At 39.0% G+C, this 23,003-nt stretch overlaps 1 protein-coding gene across 1 annotated transcript in view; it reads right to left on the bottom strand.

Moving 5' to 3' along the window:
• Window positions 1-23,003, bottom strand: part of LOC149303153 (protein kinase C epsilon type-like) — a 154,784-nt gene that overhangs the window by 81,309 nt on the left and 50,472 nt on the right. The window contains exon 2 of the mRNA XM_089481650.1: window positions 9,321-9,384. Within this exon, the coding sequence (XP_089337776.1) occupies window positions 9,321-9,384 (64 nt within the window). The remainder of the gene's footprint in view (window positions 1-9,320; window positions 9,385-23,003) is intronic.

Genomic DNA, 23,003 nt, shown 5'->3' with positions numbered 1-23,003 from the left:
AGAAATTTGCAGAAACCCTGGACTGTTAGCCGACAGCAGTCTAGGCGTATACATTTCACAGTCCTGGTTTTAGCAAGTAAAAAAAAAAAGGCCCACTTTTTAAGGAAAGCGTATCGACGAACATATCTCACTCTCTTGGGCCCCCATCTACTGCATAGAGAGCAGCCCTATTTAATGGGGTTTATTCACAGACCCATGGATTCAGAGGAGAGGAGGCGATTCTGTGACATAATTTCACTGATCTAGCTGTACATTATGCTGGGCTAACTTGGCTCTTTCTCAATGGAAGCCATTCCTGGGGATTGCCCTTCCTAACGCATAGTGAACGCCAAGATAACCAAGGTTTCATCTCGCCTCGCAATTCTAGGGCAAAGTAATTGGAGTAATGACCAAGGAAACAAATGAGCTTTCCTGGGAACTTTTCAGGGCAGGGTACCCGGAGCACTGTCTCATGTGGATGAGTGGCTTCATGTGGGGGCATAGTTAGCCACACAAGGAGACTGGGCTAGACCCAGAGTGCCTTTTGTTGGAGGCAATGTAGGCAAAAAGTAGGCAGAACATGGTAGAGAGTCGGCACGGCCACACACACCACTCCTCTGCCTTGGGGAACGAAGACATTGTCCCAGAGACCCGGGGGAAGCAGAACACAGTGGCTGAGCTAGCCCACAACAACCATTAGTGGCGGGGAAAGGGTTTGGAAGTTGTGGGGAAGCGAGTGGGAGAGTAGGCAGAGAGTTAGAGAATAACTGAGCGGGGTTTCACCTGGAGACTCTGGGCCAGAACCCCTGTTAATTACCACTTTCCCATGAATTGCTCTTAAAAAAATAGGGCCAAATGTTTAAAACGTAGTTCTGTAACCATGTGATATTTGTAAAGTAATCTCTGTATGTTTGAAGAAAACACTGAGGTGTCCCTATAAAGAAAAATACAGAGGAATAACAGAAGAATATGAAACTAAAATCAGTTATTGAGAGAAAAATGGTGAATTGCACGATTTGAAAGGCACAGCTGGAATGCATACAAATAGTTCAAAAACATCCTTCCTTTATTCACTTGCTATAAGTAGCATTAAAATTCAGCGCTAAAATCATTAGGGCCCTTTGTGAAACACAATATATTTCCGTGTTCTTTCAGCAAAAGCTTGAAGCACTTAAACGTGATTAATAAAATGTACACAGCCAGCGTAATCTTACAACATCAAAGAATATTTCCTATTGGAAATGTTAATTGTAAAAATGTTCGCCAAACTCTAATGATTGTACTTGAAAGCAGATCTCGCCTTTTTATTATCAAATTTGATTTGATTATTTAGATTAAGAGGAAGCCTTATCTTATTTAAGGTGTCAATGCAGATAAAAAATAATATTTTGTTCAACAAGATTAAAGCCACATCATTTTTATTTATTTATTTATTTTTATAACCGGTGCAGAATAAATTCTGTAAAACCAGAAGTCACGGGCTACTAAAAATCTAAACTTTCATTGACAATATATCAGAGGAAAAAAAAAGGCCTTTGGCGGCAAATGGAGATTAAAGCAATCAGCATATATTTCTACAGTATGTGAAAAAGATGTTGAAATGGTGAAATAGAATTTTTAAGCTAAGATTTCTTTTAAATAGTAGTATAAGATAATTTCCTTATTTTTGTGTAGTTTTGTTAGACCCCGCTGGAAATCTAATACGAGCCAGCGTTGGAACTGGCTGGTGATACTGATACTACAGGGAGACAAAGCAAACGTATGGAGGGGATTCTGATTAGTTTGAATAAACTGATTAGATAAATTAATTTGGCCCTCAGAGCCAAACCATCCATTAAACATACTAAGAATACGCCTAGAACACCCCAAGCTCTGGAGGCACCACCACCAGCTGCCAAGGAGGAGTAGATGCACTGTGCTACTATATAAGCTACTTTATTCATCAAGATCATGTAACCCGAAGTAACCCAAAGCCACGGCACCATGCGCTACCTTCTCCGTCTTGTGAGGAAGGAGTGGATAAGATCCGGTGTGTGGGAGCCAGAAGGTCTGAATCTGATATCGCTGGCTCTGCCACAGGCTGCCATTGATTTTGGCTTCCAAGAGGTGAACTTTGAAACGTAACACCTCCAAAACAATGACATAAATTATCAAACAAATAGAATAAGCTATAACTAGTTTGAGTAAATGGATTCACATATATGTTAAAGGTTATGACGGCGACAGTCCATGTTTAGGCAGACGTCTCAGCTTTCACTACTAGTGGTTAAAACATCACTTAAATGGTTAATATGTACACATTACATTCAAAGCAAGAGACCAAATAACTACTGAAATACATTGTGGTATTTGCCGGCACTGAACTTGGCTCTAGAAGCATTAATATTAGGAAAATCCATTCACCATGCATTGACACTAAAATTATAATGAAAATTGGAGACATTTCCTGACTATAGAAATAATGAAATTATATTTTTAAGTTTTCAACTGCCATCAATCATAATACGTCTGATGATCTAGCCTATTCAGCACAAAGAATACGTTTTTACTTCTTCAATACTTTTACCGTCAAAATACCCTTTTTTACCCAATGATTTCCTATAGTTATTGTAAGTTTTATATTCTTTAAAATGAATATGTTTTTAATATTTTTTACCCAGGTTCCTGAAGAAGGAGCACGGATCTTAGGAATCTCGGTCTGGAATGCCCGGCATCTTGTAGAGATGCACATGGAGTTCACTGGTTATGCGCATGTATATATCCGATTCGCATGCCGGTATGCATACTTCCAGCTAGCTATCATACAACCGTAAAACCGTCAATAAGCAAGAGGATGATCACATACCACAAAGCACTGAACACGCCAAGCGAATGTACTGTCTGTCTGGCAGGAAAACCGAAAAAGCCTGGAATCCAAACTTCACTTTTAACACAAAATAAAACAGAAGAAAATCTTTTAGGTGCAAATACATCGACATATGATTGCGCTACTTTTGCCTCATTAACATTAGATTAAAACTTTTTTTTAGTATTAATTCTGCCTATTTTTTTATTTGCATTTGCTATAAACCAATGTCATTTTGACTCATAGAATATGATACATGTACATAGTATCTAGCTATATATATGTATATATATATATACATATGTACACACACACAAACATACACATACATATAAACCACACACACACACATAGACACACATTTAATCAGTAAATGCCACCACATTTATTTGGCTTATGAAATAGGATTTGAGTAAAATGACAGATCTGCTATTAAACAAAACTGTGAAAATGTAACCATTTTAATACCAGTTTCATGATCAAATATGTTGGTATATATGTTTTACTGGACCTCACGTCCAGAATTTTTATCTTTTTTGCTTATTTAATACATTGATTTGAAAACTCAGCTGTAGGTACCTGTTAATATAACACAAAGCCAGGTGGCAATGTTAATCCCGTATAACAAAGCATAACAAATGGAAACTTTCAAAAGATCAAAAACCCGGAATTGATCTCTGTCTTCACTAGGAACGCGGTGCCTGCCAGATGTTCCATTAGGTAGCTGGTAGAAAGCCAAGGCAGGTCTACCAAGCTGCAAAAGAGCTAGATATGTTTCAGATGACTTTGAGACATCTAAAAACATAAGCTATGAACAAAGCTGGCCAGGTCGCTAACCACGTATCTTAATTAATAATTATAAACAGAGATTTGCTGAAACTGGGGCAAGATTAATGACAATAACATAGTTTTTTTTTTATTTTTTAAAAACCCTCACTTTGAAGTGTTTTATTAAAAAGTGCCAAGAACACTGGTGGCACAGGTACACGTAACAAATTGTTCCTCGCAAAATGAATGCGTTTGAAAAATTGGATCAGTGTGGTATACCAAGCAAACCTACTATTTGGCAGATCTCTAGGTATATATTCTACGTTTGCTTTGTTTGCGCTTCGATGGGTACAGAGCTGCCAGTATGATTTATACGCCATATGAACATAACACAAAAACAGTCAAATCCTGCCAACAGCGGCAACTTCATCACCGCTCCGTCCCATCATTGGTGTCCCTAGAGAAAAAAATCGACTTTTGTTTTAAAGATGGCTCTTCCATTATGCAGTAGAAATGGGTGCTGAATTTTTATTTGTCAATCAACGTATTTGTCCTGCGGATATTTAAAGGTTCACCCCACAGAAGCTGCGATGGGTGGCAGAACCGGACGTGGCAGTGCTATGGATAATGTTGGTTTGGAAGAACCTTTGATCTCCCCGATAGGCCCAGTGAGGTGAAATATTAAGAGAGGTCTTGTTACTGCAGCACAGACCTCAACTGCAGCTCCCACTTTGCTCTTCCAGGCGCTAGCTCCGCAAGATGGAATTTTTAGGTCAGGTGCGTGGGGGCAAAGCCTCCCACCCTCTTCCCGAGGCCAGCCCTGTCCCTCTCCAACTCTTGCCAAATGGACAACTGAAATGGTGGGAGTATGATTAATCAATTTCTCGAAGTCCCTCCATACACACACATACATACATACATACATACATACAATGGCTACTTAAAACAATCAACAGCAATCATTTGACGCAAAGGAATAATCATGATGATATGAGCTACTCTCAAAGTATACCTATTAGGTGCAGTTCCAATGCATTTATATTTTATTTGTAAGCCCCATATTAACATATAAGCTGTAAGAGATGGTAAACAGACCACGCGGTGCGGCTGCTACAAGGACCCCACGCACTGTGATTCAAGTCAGAATATTTTGTTCCTTCTGACCAATAGAACTTATTATTATTATTATGGTTTATTTATATAGCGCCAACAGTTTACGCAGCGCTTAATACAATACATAAATTCAAGGGGCAAGACAAGAATTGACAGACTAAGACAAACTGATATATTACGTGGAGAGAACTTCAGAAAAAGTTATGATTCAACCAGAAAGCAAATGTTGACTGCTTCAGGACTTCCACTTGTGATTGTCCTTCTCCTTGTCAAGGTTTCACCTTCTTATATCTGAAACTTTTTATCAAAATGCTGTAATTCACATTTGTTTTTATTCAAAGTGATCTTCCATTCGTGGACCAATTGATTAACACCAAGAGGGTTTTTTTTGTATAATATATTTATTTTGAGGTACATTAACAATTCTTGGAAAAGCATGGCACCCAAATTTCTGCACTAAGGAGGAATAGGATATACATTCGTCCCAAAATATTTATATTCAGTTACTCGTTTAGAATGAAAATATCACACAGTCCTCTTTACATTTTTTTTTTTTTTATCAAATCCAACAACGGTTTCAGTTGCCAACTCATTCCTGGTTGAATAATGGCACAGATTGCAAAAGATCAATGCCGGGTCGCTGGTAAATGCCGGCTGTTTGCCTCGTTAGGTGGCTGATGTCGCTGCCAATCAGTAATGGACGTGGCTGTTGAAACTGGATGGACAACCTGCGTCAATGAGCAATAAGACCAGGGTGAGCTGGCGTTGCCCCACAAACATTCAGACGCTGTGTCTTTGTCAGGGCCGGCCCAAGGCAAAATGCCGCCTGGGGCGAATTTTAAAATGCCACCCCCGCCCCCTTATGTACCCTTCCTCTCCCTCCGTCCCTGCCGCCCCCCCCTTATCTACCCTTCCTCTCCCTCCGTCCCTGCCGCCCCCCCCTTCTTGTACTTACCTTTCAGCAGTCCTGCGGCGAGTCTCCCTGTTCGGTCTCGGTGCCGGCTTGTAATGCTGTGCGCCGGAAATCTTCCGGCACTCAGCATTACAAGCCAGCACCGAGACCGAACAGGGAAACTCGCCGCAGAGGAGAGAGCGAGGGGCGCCCCTTTCTCTCTCTTTCGCTTTAAAAAAAAAAAAAAAGGCTTGGGGCGGCGAAGTGCCGCCCCTTCAAGAGTGCCGCCTGGAGCAGTTGCCCCACTCGGCTCCATTGTCGGGCCGGCCCTGGTCTTTGTGTATATAATGTATCTGGGCTGACTTTGGGAGCTCATACAGCATTTCTAAACGCTTTTGAAACTCAATGCAGCATTACAAACATAATTCCCAGCGCCCTCCCTGCAAATCATTCTTTAACCATGCAATCAACTCTTCTTACGCATTCATAACTTGACAGAGAATGCCTAATTGCCATGTGGCACCAAATCAGTCATTAATAGATTGTTGCCAACGAAACTGAAAAAAAAATCTTAACGTTTCTGTGATCCGCTAAAGTTTATTTGCGAAACAAGCTAGGGAGGCCAAATATTATTATGTAGAACAGCGCCTTTACACAATGCAGAACATACATGTTACACCTATGTTTATCGTCTTCCCTTTCCAAAAGAGTAATCCAAGTGATAAATGCCCCAGATCTGCCCTGACAATCAAAGTTAGGTGCATCGGCACACGGCTTCACAGCCTAACTGCCTCCATTCAAGTAGTTTCCATGTCAGCGAGCAAGCTGAAGACATTCCCCTGAGACGTAACGGCTGCTCGACCTCCTTGGTAAAAGACGTGCACAGAAATATACATACATATATTAAACCACCTCTAGAGTTCAGCGAGTCCAGCCATTCCCAAAAGGCTAAAACTAACCCAATACAGCTATGGACTGTGGAGAGTGCTTCTTCAGATACTTCAGTTAATTCTTAGAAGACCAAAGAAGAAGAAGAAGAAGAAGAGTAATTAAAATAAGGGAGTGCAGGTCTTTCCACTCACGGGAAAGATGTATATGAAGAGGATCATCACCCGTAGAGTTTTGGATCACAACGCACAGTAATCTTGTTTCTCAAAGTTAAGACAAGTACTCCCATTTATAATTTAGGAGAAGCAAATCTGGATGTTGGCCAGGTTTTGGGCTGTGGTTTTCTAGGACAGTGTGTGAGAAACCACACAGAGTTAGCACAGTTAGCGATACCCACGCACAGCCAGAATCACCCAACATCATTACAAAGTTACTACATCGGTCAGCAGAGCAAACGGCGATAAACACAGTTATGGTAAAGAAAATGAATCACACTCAAGGAAACAGGGATTATCATAACTGTTTGGTAATAACGTCTCATGGTATTAAACAAGTGTAAGACAGACAAGTGCAAAGTTGTGCCGGAGGTACAGCATGTAGAGGAAGGGCAGCTAGCCGGTGGCTTTCCAGTTAAGGATCACTTCTCATGACCATTGGCCAGTCAATCCCATCAGAAGAGAGATGAATACGGAATTCTTCCCTGTTTTTGTTCTCATTTACATATGATCTCTTATCTTATTTGTAGAGCACCGGCAGATTAAGGCTCTACTGACTATTTTGGTCAAAAATGCTGTGAATTCAGAAACGGCTCTATGGGTTTTGAAACTTCTGTTACAACCATACCTCCTAAGCTTCCCTCTTTAGAACCCAAATCCCTTTGGCTCTTTTTTCCTCCCCTAATGTCCCTCTTTTAAAAAAAAACCTCAGAACGTTTGTGGGATATGAGTGTTTTGGTGTTTTACAGCCCTAAAAGTCAGAAAAATGTGGGTAGAAACAGCGGAATATGTATCCATAAATTCTAAACTTCTGCTCAAAATCAATGAGACACAAAGTCACAACAAAATATCTCAATAGAGCCCCTCCAACCACATTTCCTAGCATAGCCCCTAGACGTCTTACTCTTTGGCCCTTTGAAATGTTGGTATGTATGGTAAGGACTACAGAATTTACATGTTGGGTACATTTACTTTATTAAACTATTCATTTTAAGCTAATTTTACTATTTGTTTTTGTTTTTTTAGTTTATGGGAAGATAATGGGATGGGGTGCCATTTTTTTCCTTATTTTTAGCAATATTTCACATATAGGGGAGAATACAACGACAATAATCAGGTGCAGGGCAGTTACCACTTAACAAAAGCACAATGGCCGACAACAGTTCCCACTTATGAAAGAATTAAACACAAGGCGCTTATTAAAACAATATTTCTTGATTTAGTCCCACTCCATTCATTATTTGTTCATTATCCAGTGACATGTGGTTAAGGTGCCAAGTGCACACATCGAGCACGCTATTAATTCAGCGATGGGAATTGTAACTACAAAGCCTCTTTTCTGTATTAAACTGCATTTTCATCCCAATTGTTTTCAGCTGGATGATGATGTAATCACATAAAATAAATTTGAAGCAGCCCACGCCAGCAAAGAAAGCACATGTTTCTGCTTGAAGCTACGTAATGCGTACAGTATGGTTACCCTGCCGCTATCCGTATGACCTGATAAGGCAAGTACATTTATTAAACACCAAGATGGTTTAAGGTCAGTGTTAAAGAACAGAATGGCACACGAATTATCTCTGTGGATATAGACAGATACATTAATGCCATTCAACAGAGAAGGTCTACAAACGAAATATTTATATAACAGAAACAGTTACTGCGCTCTTCCAGAAGAAAGATAGGATTTGACAGCAGATTAGAACCATTTTTCATGGTTTCTGCTTAGATTGAGAATGGCCATATGCCTATCCCAAGCATGTTTAAATTCCTTCAACCACTTCTGATGGGAGGCTGTTCTACTTATCTACCACCCTCTCAGTAAAATAAAACTTCCTTACATTGTATCTAAGCCTCTGGTCCTCTAGTGTTAGATTATCAACTCTTGTTCCAACATTTCTCCTCCTCGGAAATAGACTTCCCCCTGTTTGTTAAATCTTTCTATGTATTTAAATGTTTCTATCACATCCCCTCTCTCTCTTTCCTCCATTCCTCCAAATTGTGAAGAACTCAAAAAAATTGCATAGTCTCTTTTTATGAATCTTTCAGACATCTCTCCCCAACAACCCCACAGTAGTCTGTGGATCTGTGACACTTTCGTTCTCTGGTATTTTATAAAACGCTTAGAATTTAAGAAATATTTTGCGGTTTCTACAACAACCACCTATCAGTGCCTGCTTTTGTGTCATGTGACAAATAAGCATTCCCTGACAAATTATGAAAGAGTAAATAAATACTCAATCATTAAATAAGGGTTCTGAGCATTCAACAGTGCTAGGGATTAAGTTTAATTGTGTATTTAGTAAAAAAAATATATAATAAATTACAACACAATATGTGTTGAAATGACATTTAACGTCTCTATTCCTATTCAACATGTAAAAAATGCACTCAAGCATTACATATATATATATATAGCACTACAGGGCAATATTTAAAGCACAGCTTTGACTGTATGGAAAAACAAAGAGGAGGATTACAAATTACTGGAAAAGGTGAAAAGAAAAAAAAGGGATAGTGGGAAAAAGAGAAAAGAAACAGAAGAACAAAAGAGCGTTCGGTTTGTCAAGAACATTCAGCTATGGACAGCGTCAATGAGAAAATCATTAAGAGTTTTTACCTTCACCTGAGGACCCAGAAAGATCGATGATAACGTAAACTTTCCCCTCCGGCTCCAAGTCAATCTGCAAACACAAAAACAAGAAAACACTGAGTATCTGCTGACATAACAGAAGAAGAAATATAAAACAAAATGATGATTTGGGATGACAGGCGCCTGCCGGCTCATGATCGTACCTGGGAGCTCCCCACGGCGGCCCCCTGGAGCTCTCCTTCTCCTGCCGATTATAGTGTGACTCAGATAGAGGGCACCTGGGTGTGACCAGGGGGCACCCAAATAACAACTTGAAGCTTCCAATTGGCAAGGATGCAAATTAGGAGCTCCAAAGAAGGTCTGGGTTGCTCTATACATTATAAAGGATCTCCCCTACCAGCCTATGCTCCCCACTGCCTACAAAATCAGGACAGCAGGGCAGTGCTTTTATATCGAGACTGAAACGTGAAAACTGAGACTGTTAGGAGGCATGCAAAGAGGTAGCGCTAGAAACTACGGAAGTGAGGTGAATATGTATACACACCTACATATACACACGCACATATACACACGCACGCGTTCAAAAGTTTGGGGTCACTTAGCTGTTTTCATGGAAAACAAGGTCATTTCTTGCTGTTTAAACTTAAACCTGGGTTACATTGAAACACAGGAGTGATGGGAGTGATAAAGGACCTCTGTACGCCTATGAAAACAATCATTTACATCTCCACTGTATTATTTGTGATCCATCTGATGCTATTTATTTATTCCAAAAACAAACAAATCTAAGTTACCCCAAACCTTTGAACGGTAGTATTATTATTATACACAGGTGAATCTTTCAGCTCTGCATAGTGCGACCTTGATATTTTTATGATGTGATTAAGTAGAAAGAAAGAAAGAAAGAAGGAAAGGAAAGATAGAAAGAAGGATGAAAGGAAAGAAAGAAATGATTAAAGAAAGTTATATATATATATATATATATATATATATATATATATATAATTGTAGAAATGTTCTGCCAGGAGTATGCGAGTAGAAGCAGAATAAATAGGAGAGGAGGAAGAAAGAAAGCCGTGTTGAATAAAATTGATCACAGCAGTGGTTGAGCACAATAATAATGAAGGAGTAGGCTACGTTGGCCGAGGATGTGGGAGGAATTAATTGGATTAACTGTGCCCGCATTGTTCTACAAAAAATATCCAACGAGTTCTAGAACCTATAGACCTGCTTTAAGATTTTGTGCGATTAAATATGTTCACCCACTCAGAAACCCCGTGCAACAGAACACTAATTCTCCTCCATCTCTCTGTAAGAGCAATGGGGTTTTCAACTATACATTTCTCTAAAATACATATTCTAAACCGCTGGGTACCTGAGAATAAGTCGGGGCTCTCCAAATGTCAACCGACCTTCTTCATCTATTTGAAACATTTAATATGCTGAGAAATGCGGGTATTTCAACGCAATTTTATGGATTTTAAAGCATAGTTCCTTCCTTGTCAGTTTTCCTGAAGATTAACCCCTTAATGACAAAGCCAGATGGCCAGTCCAGGCTTCTGTTTATTTGCGTTAACATATTTAAAAAAATCTGTATACATACAGTATATTATAGAAATATTCCATATATGTATTCCATGGGAGCGGCTATCTTTACTCCCTCCAGTTATCTGTCTTTTTAAAGCAGCTGGTTCAGACAGCCTTTGTAAGGGTAGGCGAGAAGAATACTTAGGAGAGGAAATCAATTTCATATGCAAAATCTGCCACACTTTGCCAAAGAAAAAAAAAACAAACAAAACAAAACAGTGATTAATAAAAAATAAATAATACATATATATATATCATTTTTAATAATTGAATTTATTTACACTAAAAATATAATAATTTTTACACAGAGATAATAATCTACGTTAGAAGTTCTGGGGATGTTTTCTTCCACAAACCAAATCAGAGAACACGGTTAAGGAACAAAAAAAATAGTCATTCTTTAGGGGTTTTTTTTTTTTGGTTTTTTTTTAAGTGTTTTTACTGTTAACTACACATAGATTAACAATGACTGCGACAGCTGCGAAACACGGGGTGCATTTTAGCTGATGCCATGTGTAATACGGAATGAGTCAGTCTGATGCATCATTACAACTAGTTCCCAAGTGATATTGCACAACTGTACTCTACCATTGATGACAGCCTCCCACCCTGTTGCTATGGTGATATAAACAAAATACACCCTAATGAAGATTGATAATTCTTCTTCTTGTCATAGAAACTGAACAAAAAAGACAGGAATGTAAAAAAATGCTAAATATTAAGAGTTTAGGCTGCAACATTTTTTTTTTTTCCAAATGGTAATGCAATGTTAATATTTGGCACCGTTTATAAATATAGAGAAACTAGACAGCTGCGTAGGGTACTAAGCAGATAGAGGGCAACACCACAAGGTTTTTAACTGCACGGTTCTTCTAAGCTTGGTGCTATGCGGATGGCCCCCGCAACCAAAGCGATCAGTGGGGGTCATGTAATGTGCATTGGGATGGAGAAGTGGAGGGAGAGCTGTACTGATGATAGGACAGTGTGTGTGTGAATGGTGTTTAAATGGGACAAATGAGTATTAGAATGAGTGGCTCTATGGATACATTCCATTGTAGCCCACTTTCTACATCTGGAATACTCCATTAATGGATCAAATTTGTACTCTATGTTAGACACTGCACAGCTGACCCTGAGCATTTAAAACCACACTCAACACACATTGCTAGGTTCGGGTCATTAGATCTCAAAACAAACGATACCGCAAAAAAGTATAGAAAAGAAACATACAAAGGCACCTTTAACATTGTGGACTCATGACTGACATTACTTATTGGTAAAGCACTGACCAAGATTGATGAATATGAGTATACCTGGAAAAACAGGGTTTTTTTTCCCCCAATTTCAAGCTCTCAGAGTGAAGGGGTAGATTCTCAGGGTCACACAGTCTGGAGCGGACTCCTTCCTATTCTGCACTGCTGTAATCACATATAAAAGACTCACAACAGGTACTTTTGCTCCCAGTGTGTTACGGTTGATATCCCTGCTTGAATGCAGGAGACTCAATTACGTGTATCTTTAAATAATGGCAAGTTCCATAGGGACTGGTTTTAGACCCATTTGGGTCACACATTTGGAGAGTCACTACATAGAATCTTCACAATAGGCTATTTACTGGTTAATATTTCAAGAGTCTTAAGTGCAGCTCATTTAGAAAGTTCCCAGGTATGAGATATGAGTAACCACCGATGAACCTTAACTCTATGTCTATCACATAATCGTAACCCCCCAGTTTGCAAACAAGGGACTTCTCCAACCTGCTCTTCTAGAACTAGACGGTGGCTGCTCCAAGTAGCTTTATTTCAGTAAATTACATTAAAATGGAAATCAAGGCAGTTTTTGTTGTTTCCTGTTTGAATCTCAAGGCCACCAAGTTTTTTTAAGGCAATGATTTTTTTTAATTATTATTCCGATGTCCTAAAGGGACACATTCACTGCCGCTGCTGTTAGTGCGGTCCAGTTCAGAATCTCTATTAATGGCAGAGGAGGAAATAGAATAAACCTCTTAGGATTCCACTATACTATTATTAGACCTAAATGCCTTAATACGGATCCTTTTACTCTAGCAATGTCACGTTTTAGAAATGCAAATAGTTCAAACATGCCACAAAGTCAAAGCTGGAGAGCATTCCGGCTGCAACGGCCCGATCACCTGAAAAATGTATAATCCGAAGGCACCCCCAATCGGGAACTTAAGGTTTTCGCTTTTCAGAAGTTGTTAGCGGTTGCCTCAAACCGTGTTTTCCAAAACAGGATAGTTTATTAAACAAGCACATCCTGATTTACTCGCACATACAAGCAGCTCCAGAATCATACAGTATTTTTGCACTTGCTTGTATGGCCAGTCACGTGTCCTGTGCTTTTATCTGCAATCCTATTTATACATCTTTTTTTTTTACATACACAGTATATATTTTTTTAAACTTTTCTGCACACAAGCAATAATTATAAATTTTACTTTTAATGAAAAAAAAATTGTTTCTTTTTTGCAGAGCAAAATTTATTCTGTACTTCTGACATTGCGGGGCGGTATGTACAATGTGCTCATAGAATCACAAAGGAAGGTATAGATCAAGACGTCGTGCCTAACTTATCTTTAATTTAACCCCTTAACGTCCATTGCCGGGTCAGGCACGTCATGCAAAACGGTCACTTAACGACCTATGACGTGCCTGACACGTCATCAGACTTAAACAAGCTTAGAAAGTGATCAATGATCACTTTCTAAGCTTAAACGGTGTTGCTGTAATGCCTCGATGTCGAGGCATTCAGCAACACCGAGATCGGCATGATGGGCCATGTCTGGCCCCTCCCCGGGGCGTCAACAGCCGCCATACATTGTATGGCGGCGGACGCCCGTTTTAAAAGCGTTTAGGAGGCGATCAACGATCACCTCCTAAACTTCAATGGTGTCGCTGGAATGCCTCGATCAGGAGGCATCCAGCGACACCAAACACTTACCTCTTGATGGACTGTGACCGCTCCGGAGAGCGGTCACAGCCGCAGCTGCACGCAGTCTTCACCATCCGCAAGATGGCGGCGGTCCGGGAAAAAAAATAATAAAGTTGAAAAAGTTCGCTAGACGGTCTCCTGACCTTCTAGAGAACTCTGGCTCCACTTGCTGGTTGAATACAGGTACTGCATTCAACCATACAAGTCAATGGAGGCCAGCTTTCTAATCACTATGTGATTAGTAAAATATTTAAAAAAAAAAGAAAAAAAAGAAAAAAAAAAAAAAAGAAAAAAAGAAAAAGCTTAAAAAAAACATGGTAACATTTAAAAATTATTATGCTTTAGAGGAACTATCCAGTTCCAGCAAAATGTTAAAAAAAAGTCCAAAAAGAGTAAAATAAATAAAATAAAAAAATAAAGTTTATTATTATGAGCAAGTGCTAAAATTAGCGCTGTATCTTCCCAAAAATCCTGACGTGGAAAAATTTAAATAAAAGCATTTCAAATACCCAAGGGGTGTCTAATTTAAAAAAAATGAATGGTTTGATGGGGTAAATTGGAGTGGCCGGGCTCAAAGATAGGGCATAGGCACAGACTGACCGAAATGGGGGGAAAAAAAAAGCGCACTTCCAAAATGTGGCATTTTAACCTCAAACACCAGACAAACCCATACATGTGGGGTATGAATGAACTCGGGAGATGTTCCTGAACACATATTAGGGTGTTGTTTGATAGTGACGTATACCTGGAGCTATAAATTTATACCCAAAGTACAATTTGTGTGAAAAAAAAAATAAAAAAAAATACTACCACAAAGTGTGGCAAAGGCTGGTGGTAGAATCTGATGCATGGAAAGGGTTAAATACTACCATTTTAAGTACCTTGGGGTGTCTAGTTTTCAAAAATATATGGTTTTATGAGGTAAATTGTAGTGGCCAGGCTCAAAGATAGGGCATAGGCACAGACTGACCAAAATAGGGGAAAAAAAGCGCACTTCCCAAATGTGGCCTTTTAACCCCAAACAGCAGTCAAACCCATGCATGGGTGGTATCACTGTACTCGAGAGATGTTATTGAACACATATTAGGGTGTTGTTTGATAGTGACGTATACCTGGAGCTATAAATGTATACCCAAAGTACAATTTGTGTAAAAAAAAATACCAAAAAAATACTAACACAAAGTGTGGCAAAGGCTGGTGGTAGAATCTTATGCATGGAAAGGGTTAAAATACTAGCATTTGAAATACCTTGGGGTGTCTAGTTTTCAAAAATATATGATTTGATGGGGTAAATTGCATTGGCCGGCTTCAAAGATACCCGAAATGGCACATGGGGGGAAGAATTACCAGATTTGGAAAAAATGGTTTTGAAATAGCAAAACGCTACCTGTACTTAATGCTCCATAACGTGCAGAAAAAAGCAAAAAAACATAAAAACATTGGGTATTTCTAAACTCAGGACAAATAGTAGAATATATTTAGTAGGTTTTTTCATTAGCTTTTTTGGATGAGTAAAAGATTTTTGGGGTAAAAGTCAGAAAATGTGTTTTTTTTTTACATTTTTCATCATATTTTATTATTTTTTTTATGGGAAATTAGATAATATGATTAAAACAATGGTATCTGAAGAAAGCCCTTCTTGTCCTGAAAAAAACAACATATAATTTGTGTGGGTTCACTAAATGAGTGAAGAGAAAATTACATCTAAACACGAACACCGCAAAAGTATTAAAACAGCCTCGGTCCCAATGGTACAATAGGTAAAACACAGCCTGGTCCTTAAGGGGTTAATATATTGAATATGAACCATACTATGAGCATATCCAACATGGCTGTCCTTGTATTTAAGACATTTTTGTGCCATACCCTGCATTACAGGTCCAAAATCCAGTGTTGGGGCTGTTGCAAGAGGTTGCCGGGGGCAGAATCCGTGCCAAAAGTTAATGGGGGCTAGTGATAAAGGAATGGGTTTATGTATGTCTTTACAGTTAGAACATTTCAGTTATATTTGGATTTATGTCAATTACACTACATTTTCAAAGCAATAAATGTTTGACAATTAATTATAAGAAACCTTTTCTGGTCAGAATAAATATGCAAGCATCATGATTATAACAAACCGTTTAACACAATTGTGATTCCATTAAAAAAAGCCTTCAAGTCTCTTCGTTTCACGAACAAAAAGCCGGTATAACCTTTCTTCCATACTTCTGTCTCTGTGGAAACCACAAGTGACAGATTGCGCTCGCTATTGCAAAGAACAAAATAGGAGATTACATTATCAGATTTAAGAGGAAAATAGAGATTAAATGATTAGATCTCGGAGCACAAGCCTGCCATCACATTTATTGGAATATGAATTTATTTTAAATTAAATTCACTCATATAGGTTCGGTCATTGAGGATATATTTATGGGTAAAAAGGCTTAACGTGCTTTAATGAAGATTATTTTTGCTAAATTAATTTATTACAATATCTATTTTTTTCTGATACTAAGCAGAACGCTGGTTGTTATGAGGATTTAGCATGCACTGAATTGTGTTTGGCATTCCCTGTTTCTTTACTCGGAGAATGGCTTCCCCCAGTTCACATTTATCCGACTCAAAGTGGTTAACATCCAGGGAAGTATGCTTTGATCATCTGCTGTTTTTGGACCATAACTCTCTCAACTTCAATGTTTTCCTGCTTTATCTACTAGAAACATTCTAGACACATCGGAGTCCAATTCCAGGCCTTGAGGGACAGAAGCAGACCAGATTTTTTTTGATATTCCTTCATCACACCTGGGAACTCTTTGGGTCAGTGCGGGGAAACCACGGGTCACAAGAGCGGCGTTAAAGCACACTCCATTCCCTGCCCATGTCCCCATTAACAATAGCATGAGACCCTCAACATCAGCGGGACCTCCTACCCTCATCCCACAAGGGGGAATTCCAGGTAGCCAGAGCCAAAAAGGTCCCATCATGATCACATGAAAAGGTTGGAACTGATAAAACAACTTGTGTCTAAAGCAAAGATTTACCTAAACCCTGGTCTGTTTGTAGTCCTCTAGAATCAAATATAAGCTGTTTTAAACAGAATGCGATCTAGCTAGTTCCAAATCTTTTCTCAAGAGTGTCTTTTCATGGGTTAGACTAATACTCTATTTCTCCTTTTTTTACATACTTCCACCATCTCCCTGTGACAGTCAGTGGGTAAAGGAGATAAGCTATGGCCCAATGAAAACGGTAAACCCAAAACATTTGCCCTATGGAAGGACAAGCTGAAATTCCCATTGACCTTCAAGTGGTAGAGGGTTGATCAATGTATAGCAAGGGAAATGTGTTTAATACAATGCAACGCAACGCATCTGACTTTTGCTCTGTCCTGTCACTCCATTGTCATAGTTTTACTTCTGTGGGTGAACTTCATGAACAAGCCACAGTTTAATTGTATAGCCTGCCAAGTTGGTGTGTAAACCGTTCACATTTTGTGAGTTTCCAGCTATGGAATTCATCCATATAGAGACTTATTGTATATCCAAGTCTTCTCCAGACCCAGCAACAACTACGATTAGCTCTCTAAAAGACCTGCCATAAACACAGTCCAGGGTTCACACGTGTCACACGATTAGATAGGAAACAAGTAGCACAGTCAGCAAAAGATAACTACTCTAAGCTACACATTTAAACATAGGCTATTTATAGCATACATAATAAGTGATTTCGAAGAGAAAGGAAGTGGATAACCAGTCAAAATACCGACAGAAGAATGAAGCAGCGAATCCAATCTCGTGCAGAGATTGTGTCTCGTATTGTAATCTATCAGGTGTTGTCATATTGTTATTGGCATAGAATCATGATCAGAAACTTCCATGTTGGGTACCTTTATATTATAAGATTGAAGGACATAAGGTATTTTCCGTCTCTCAAGCCTCTCTGAAAGCAATGGGATTTAGAAGACGAAAACCAGATCCGTTTTACTCTTCATATATAAATAGTGTCTGTATCTGTTTTAACAAGAGGCTGTTTCCATATTTTAAATAATAGAGTCCCAGCCATACCCTTCTCCATAACGTCTGCGTGATCTGTTCTCACTCAGTAAATGAAATGAATTTGGAACTAGATGTTCCGAAGGCCAGCAAACTCAAATGCCGACTTCAAAATAAAGAACAGAGGTAATTTTATTATAAGGTGGAATTATGCCATTTAATATGTTCGGGGGTGACAGTAGATTGTTCAATGTGATAAGATGTGTGTAGCGTTCTCATCAGCGTACCGGTGTTCCCACTAACAAAGCCCTGGCCTTTTTTTTCCCAGAAAAAAAAATGAAAAAAAGAAAAAGAAATAGGCATAGGTATCTATAATATTTCTATCTATCTATCTTATATACACAGACACATATTGGGAAAAGGATACAACTGTGAAATAATGAGAGATGAAAAATGTGTATCTATTTATCAGAAGGTAAAAACAGTAAACTCACAAGTTTACTCAATTTAAGTTGTGACACGTTAATAAGAAGTTTTCTGTTCTGAAAACCCAATAACTAGTAGAAATGACAACTTTAATACACAATTTCCTTAAAAAGGACAGCCCCCAATTGTTATGTATTTTTTGAATGCATTTCACTGCATGCATTCTTTTATGGGGGTTAGAAAATGAGACTTTTCATTTATCTCCACCCCTGCCTGCTTCTAATGAAATCAGGAAGAGTACTTAAGTATGCTCCCTGCATGTCTGCTCTAGTGTTCCTATTTAAATATTATTTTGAAAGCAATAAGAGTAGCAGTATCCAATCACATGTAACATTACATTTTCTGGCTCCCATAAAACCAAATACATGCCCTATCGCAGCACAATTTGTTGGAGCGCTTATTTAAGGAAACCGAAAATATCCAGCCGGTATCCAAGTTGTAGCAAGGCAGTTGGGGACCCTATTGACCTTTTACCAAAAAATGAACCTTGTATTTTCAGCGTATATATGTATATAGGTATTGAAACCGTGCTGCGTACATTATTGGCACTACATAAATAAAAGATGATAATAACCACAATAGTAGAGACCAAGATACAAGATTTGACACTAAAACATCTCCTGACTAATAGGTCAGCAAGGCAAGATGATATACACAGGGACTCCTTGGAGTTTCTTCTCACTGTAAACACATGTAGTGAACTTTGGCTGTAACACAACCTGTTTAATCCTGGGGAACTATTCACATCAATTAACAACTAAACAGAAGATAAGGAAGGGGCTTCAGGGATCTGCAGAATATCAGATATTTGAAGTTGGAATAAGAGGTTTTTTCAAGAAGGAAATCATGTGTCAAACGTCCACTTTATATTATTTTTTTGTGTGTGTGTGTGTTGAATCATTCCCCCCACCTGAAGCAATCTAGTTTCTAACTGGTCTAAAAACAATTAATGATCATCTTCTGAGGAAGCAGACAGATTAGACCCTTCTGACCAGAGCCACTTATGGTCCTGGTCTCATCCAAATCCCTATAGGAATACATGGTATCCGCCAAATCTACGACCGTTGGAATCAAGGGTTTCATATTTCTCATCCAAATTATTTTTCATATGCCCGTTATTGTGGTTGTCAAGAAGACCTTCCAAAGAAAGTGTATCAAAAACATTGTCTTGAGGAACACTGGTCATAAAACCATGAATAGTGACGTCGCAGACATTTGTGCCAATCTGCCTATTGGCACTTTATTGTTGCCACTTCTAAGCTGGTTAACATTTTTCTGTAGATAACACAATGGATGTAATAACCTAGCTGGTAATTCTTCATCAAATGTTGACAATCCTACCTGCAACTCTTCCTGCTGATGGTGTACTATAGTTATATCGTTGTTCAGACATGTAACACCCAATCAAGGGCAGATACCAAAATAAGACGAGCAAGTTTCTGTTACAAAATGTCATTTGCTTAATACCTATTACACAGAGTGAAAGAAACCGATCCAGTTTCGACAAGTTCAAAACTGAAAGGATTAAACTTTTCAGGAGGCATTCTAACTCACCAAGCATGTGTCTAATAAGAATACAATGTGCAACGGTCCAGAATATCCTTTCCGTCTGATCCTTCAGCAGTCATAAAGTTCTCATTAAAAGCTAACATGAACTGCCTTCAGAGTCAGCACTGCCAAAACCATTGAGGATCTGACACGCACATCAAAATGACTTTGGATACGACCCTAATTGCTCTTGTCAGAGATTTCTAACTGTAATTTGTGACACCGAAGTAATGATGGAAATGATTTAGCAGCGAGGGTGACCTTGCATGTGGTTACTGCAGCCAAACGTAACAAGAAAAAAAATCCTTATGGGTTTAGATCTCAGTAATGCTTGTGTTACATGGCAAAGTGTGATTTTTGGACAAGTTCCATCTCTAATTCCCTGACCTCATTCACTGTGCTGCAGAAATCTGTTGCTTTTAACTTTTTTCCCGGGGGGTCTGTTTTCTCTGTTGGCATGGATCAACTTCTACTCTCTCTAAAAAGGTTACTTGAACTTCACAATGGTGTCGGCATCAAAATGAATAGCTAAATCCCATTCAGGCTGGAAAAGACTTAAAGGGATATTACAATGGAAAATTCAGTACTGTAGAGAGATTATCATTGAATAAATCCTGGTTCCATTTAATTTAGTCCCAATATATCTGCAGTCCTGGAGGCTGCCATTGATGTCAGTCACGATTTTTTTGGGTGACTTTCTCTAATCAAACACCGCACTGAGCTGATTCTTTATGACAATGGTAATGGAATCTGTTCCACCATAGATCTTCATCACTCAGAGGGTTCCAGCAGGTGATTAAGGCTAAACCATTAACATGTTTACCCATACCTCCCAACATTTCAAATGATCAAAGAAGGACACTTGTTTTAGTTGACGTGGTTAAGGGGGTGGCTAAGGGACAGGGCTTTATTAAGACTTTTATCTGCGGTGAAGTTCTTTCCTTCATTAGCAAGCATCTTCTTGGCTCATCGAAGCTGCTTATATTTAGATGGAATTAGCTTTGCTTAACTTTACAACGTAACTGTGAATAATGGCCGATCTTGCCGAGGAAGGGTTTGCGTTGGTGTGTTAGGACCGTGTGGAACTTTTCACATCTGTACTTGGAATTTAGGCCTGTATATCAAAAACCACGCAAACTCTCATGTTATGTAAATAAGCAAAATCCATACATTAAAATCACCTTCAAGAAATGCTTGTGTAGATTGTAAACTCTTTTGGGAAGGCCTTTTTAAGAGATGTGATTCTTAATTTAGTGAGTTTTCTTCTTACGGAGCCCACAACTGGAAGGCAACACAAATAAAAATGCTGTACAAGTCGCCAAATACACAGGCAATGCTAACATTTCTACTGTAAACTTTCTGATAGCATCTGTTGGAATTGAGATGGCTAGCCGCAAGTTTCCTGTATGGCCGATATTCCGCTAGTTATGCTGTTTGATGATAACAGACATTTTATCTGACAAAACCAAGCAGATAAAGCACTCTTTATTTCTGATAAACACTGGTAAAAGTGGTGCAGTCACCATTCCAACCAAAGGAATGTTTTTGATGATTGATTCACATATAATAATAAACGTATAATATTATATTGTCTGTGAGTCTCTCCGTCCTAGAAGCCCCGGCGGAAATGCCGTCAGTGGAGGTTGCCTGCGCGCATCGCACAGACATCCACTGGCCGGCCCCGCTAGACACCAGAGAGTCTGGGGGTGCATTGGTAAGTCTGAGGGGTTGGCATATCTAGGGAGCAGAGTGTAATTTCTAGGGGGATGAGTGGCATTTCTAGGGGGCATAAAGCATATCTGGGGGGCAAAGTGGCATATCTGGGGGGGCAGAGTGGCATTTCTAGGGGGTATAAAGGCATATCTGGGGGGCAGAAGGGAATATCTATAAGTAGGTGCATTATGAATTAAGGGGGACCTTAAAATGGCTATTGGTTTTCCAAATTTCTGTTTGTATGTAACCTATGCTGACTAACTGCGTAATAGATACCAAAAATGTTAAAATACATATATTACTGTTCATTAGATAAAATACTGTTTTCCCATTCCACTAATGTGTATTTTTTCTTTAAAAATAAATTTTTCTTTAAAATAGCATCAAACTTTAAGGTTGCAGCCTATAATCGGGTGCGGCCTATAATCGACCCAATACGGTATATCAGATGAGATGCTAGTGGTGGTTTGTTCATGACTTTTAGTGGTGTTTGAGAAATGCAATTCCATGCATGGAAGAGTTAAATATTATCATTGAAAAATTAACTGAAACGCAGTCTATGGAAATTCAACTTAGTGAAAGTAAATGAGATTTGAGGGAGGCGAACGTCCTCGTCTCCATAGAGAAATCAATAACAGGATGAAGACACGAGATAGATGTTCCTCCAACGCTGGACCAGATGAGCTTTTGTGCTTTGTTACAGTGAGTGTTGAGCGGACTAAAAATTAAACATAATATACAATGTGCCGGCAGATTACTAAACCGCTCCCTCGCATACAAAAATCTGCTTTTCATTTATTTTATTCTTAATTTATGGCACAAGATAAAGTCCCGTGGACTTTACAGTGGATTTGGATCCATCCCACTAAAATCCTTTTGGAGAGACCACTTACATCACTGTGGGTTTCTTCCCAGAGACAGATAAATAATACCCGTTTATTCAATCATACAGATTGCAATTTTATTTCTATAGACGGCTCCCACATTCCTCCAGATGGCATCTCTCTCTCTCTCTCTCTCTCTCTCTGTCCCTGGGTTCACCAATTCATTTTTTTCCCATCCCAACATGCCCGTTAATCATTACTTTTCCGACAGTAAGAACATTCGTCCATGCCAGCGGAAACAAAGGCAGGAGAGAAGACTCGAGATCACGCCAGCTACAAGATATGTCCTGCCAAGATAAAATGTACCCTCTGTGCCCACTTGTCATAAGCATAGAAAGTTAACACTGGCATTAAAGACACAAGATGGGTAGGAAATTTATAAATATAAAACAATGCTGTTTGCTTTGCCGTTTCTTGTCATGCCGTCAAGCTAATGTGGCTCTAATAAGTATAACATAAAATGATCATACTAGCGCGTAAATGTCTGCGAAGAATTCTCTTTGATGTGGGAGTTATAGGCTAGATCGTTGGACAAATGCAGAGCTGGCCACGCGAGACTGCTGGACAAC

This window comes from Sceloporus occidentalis, unplaced genomic scaffold, assembly GCF_023333645.1.
Source record: "Sceloporus occidentalis isolate IW3139 unplaced genomic scaffold, rSceOcc1.0.p SCAF_15, whole genome shotgun sequence".
NCBI lineage: Eukaryota > Metazoa > Chordata > Lepidosauria > Squamata > Phrynosomatidae > Sceloporus > Sceloporus occidentalis.
Note: the sequence above shows the minus strand (reverse complement) of the source record. Positions and strands in the feature narration are given on the sequence as shown.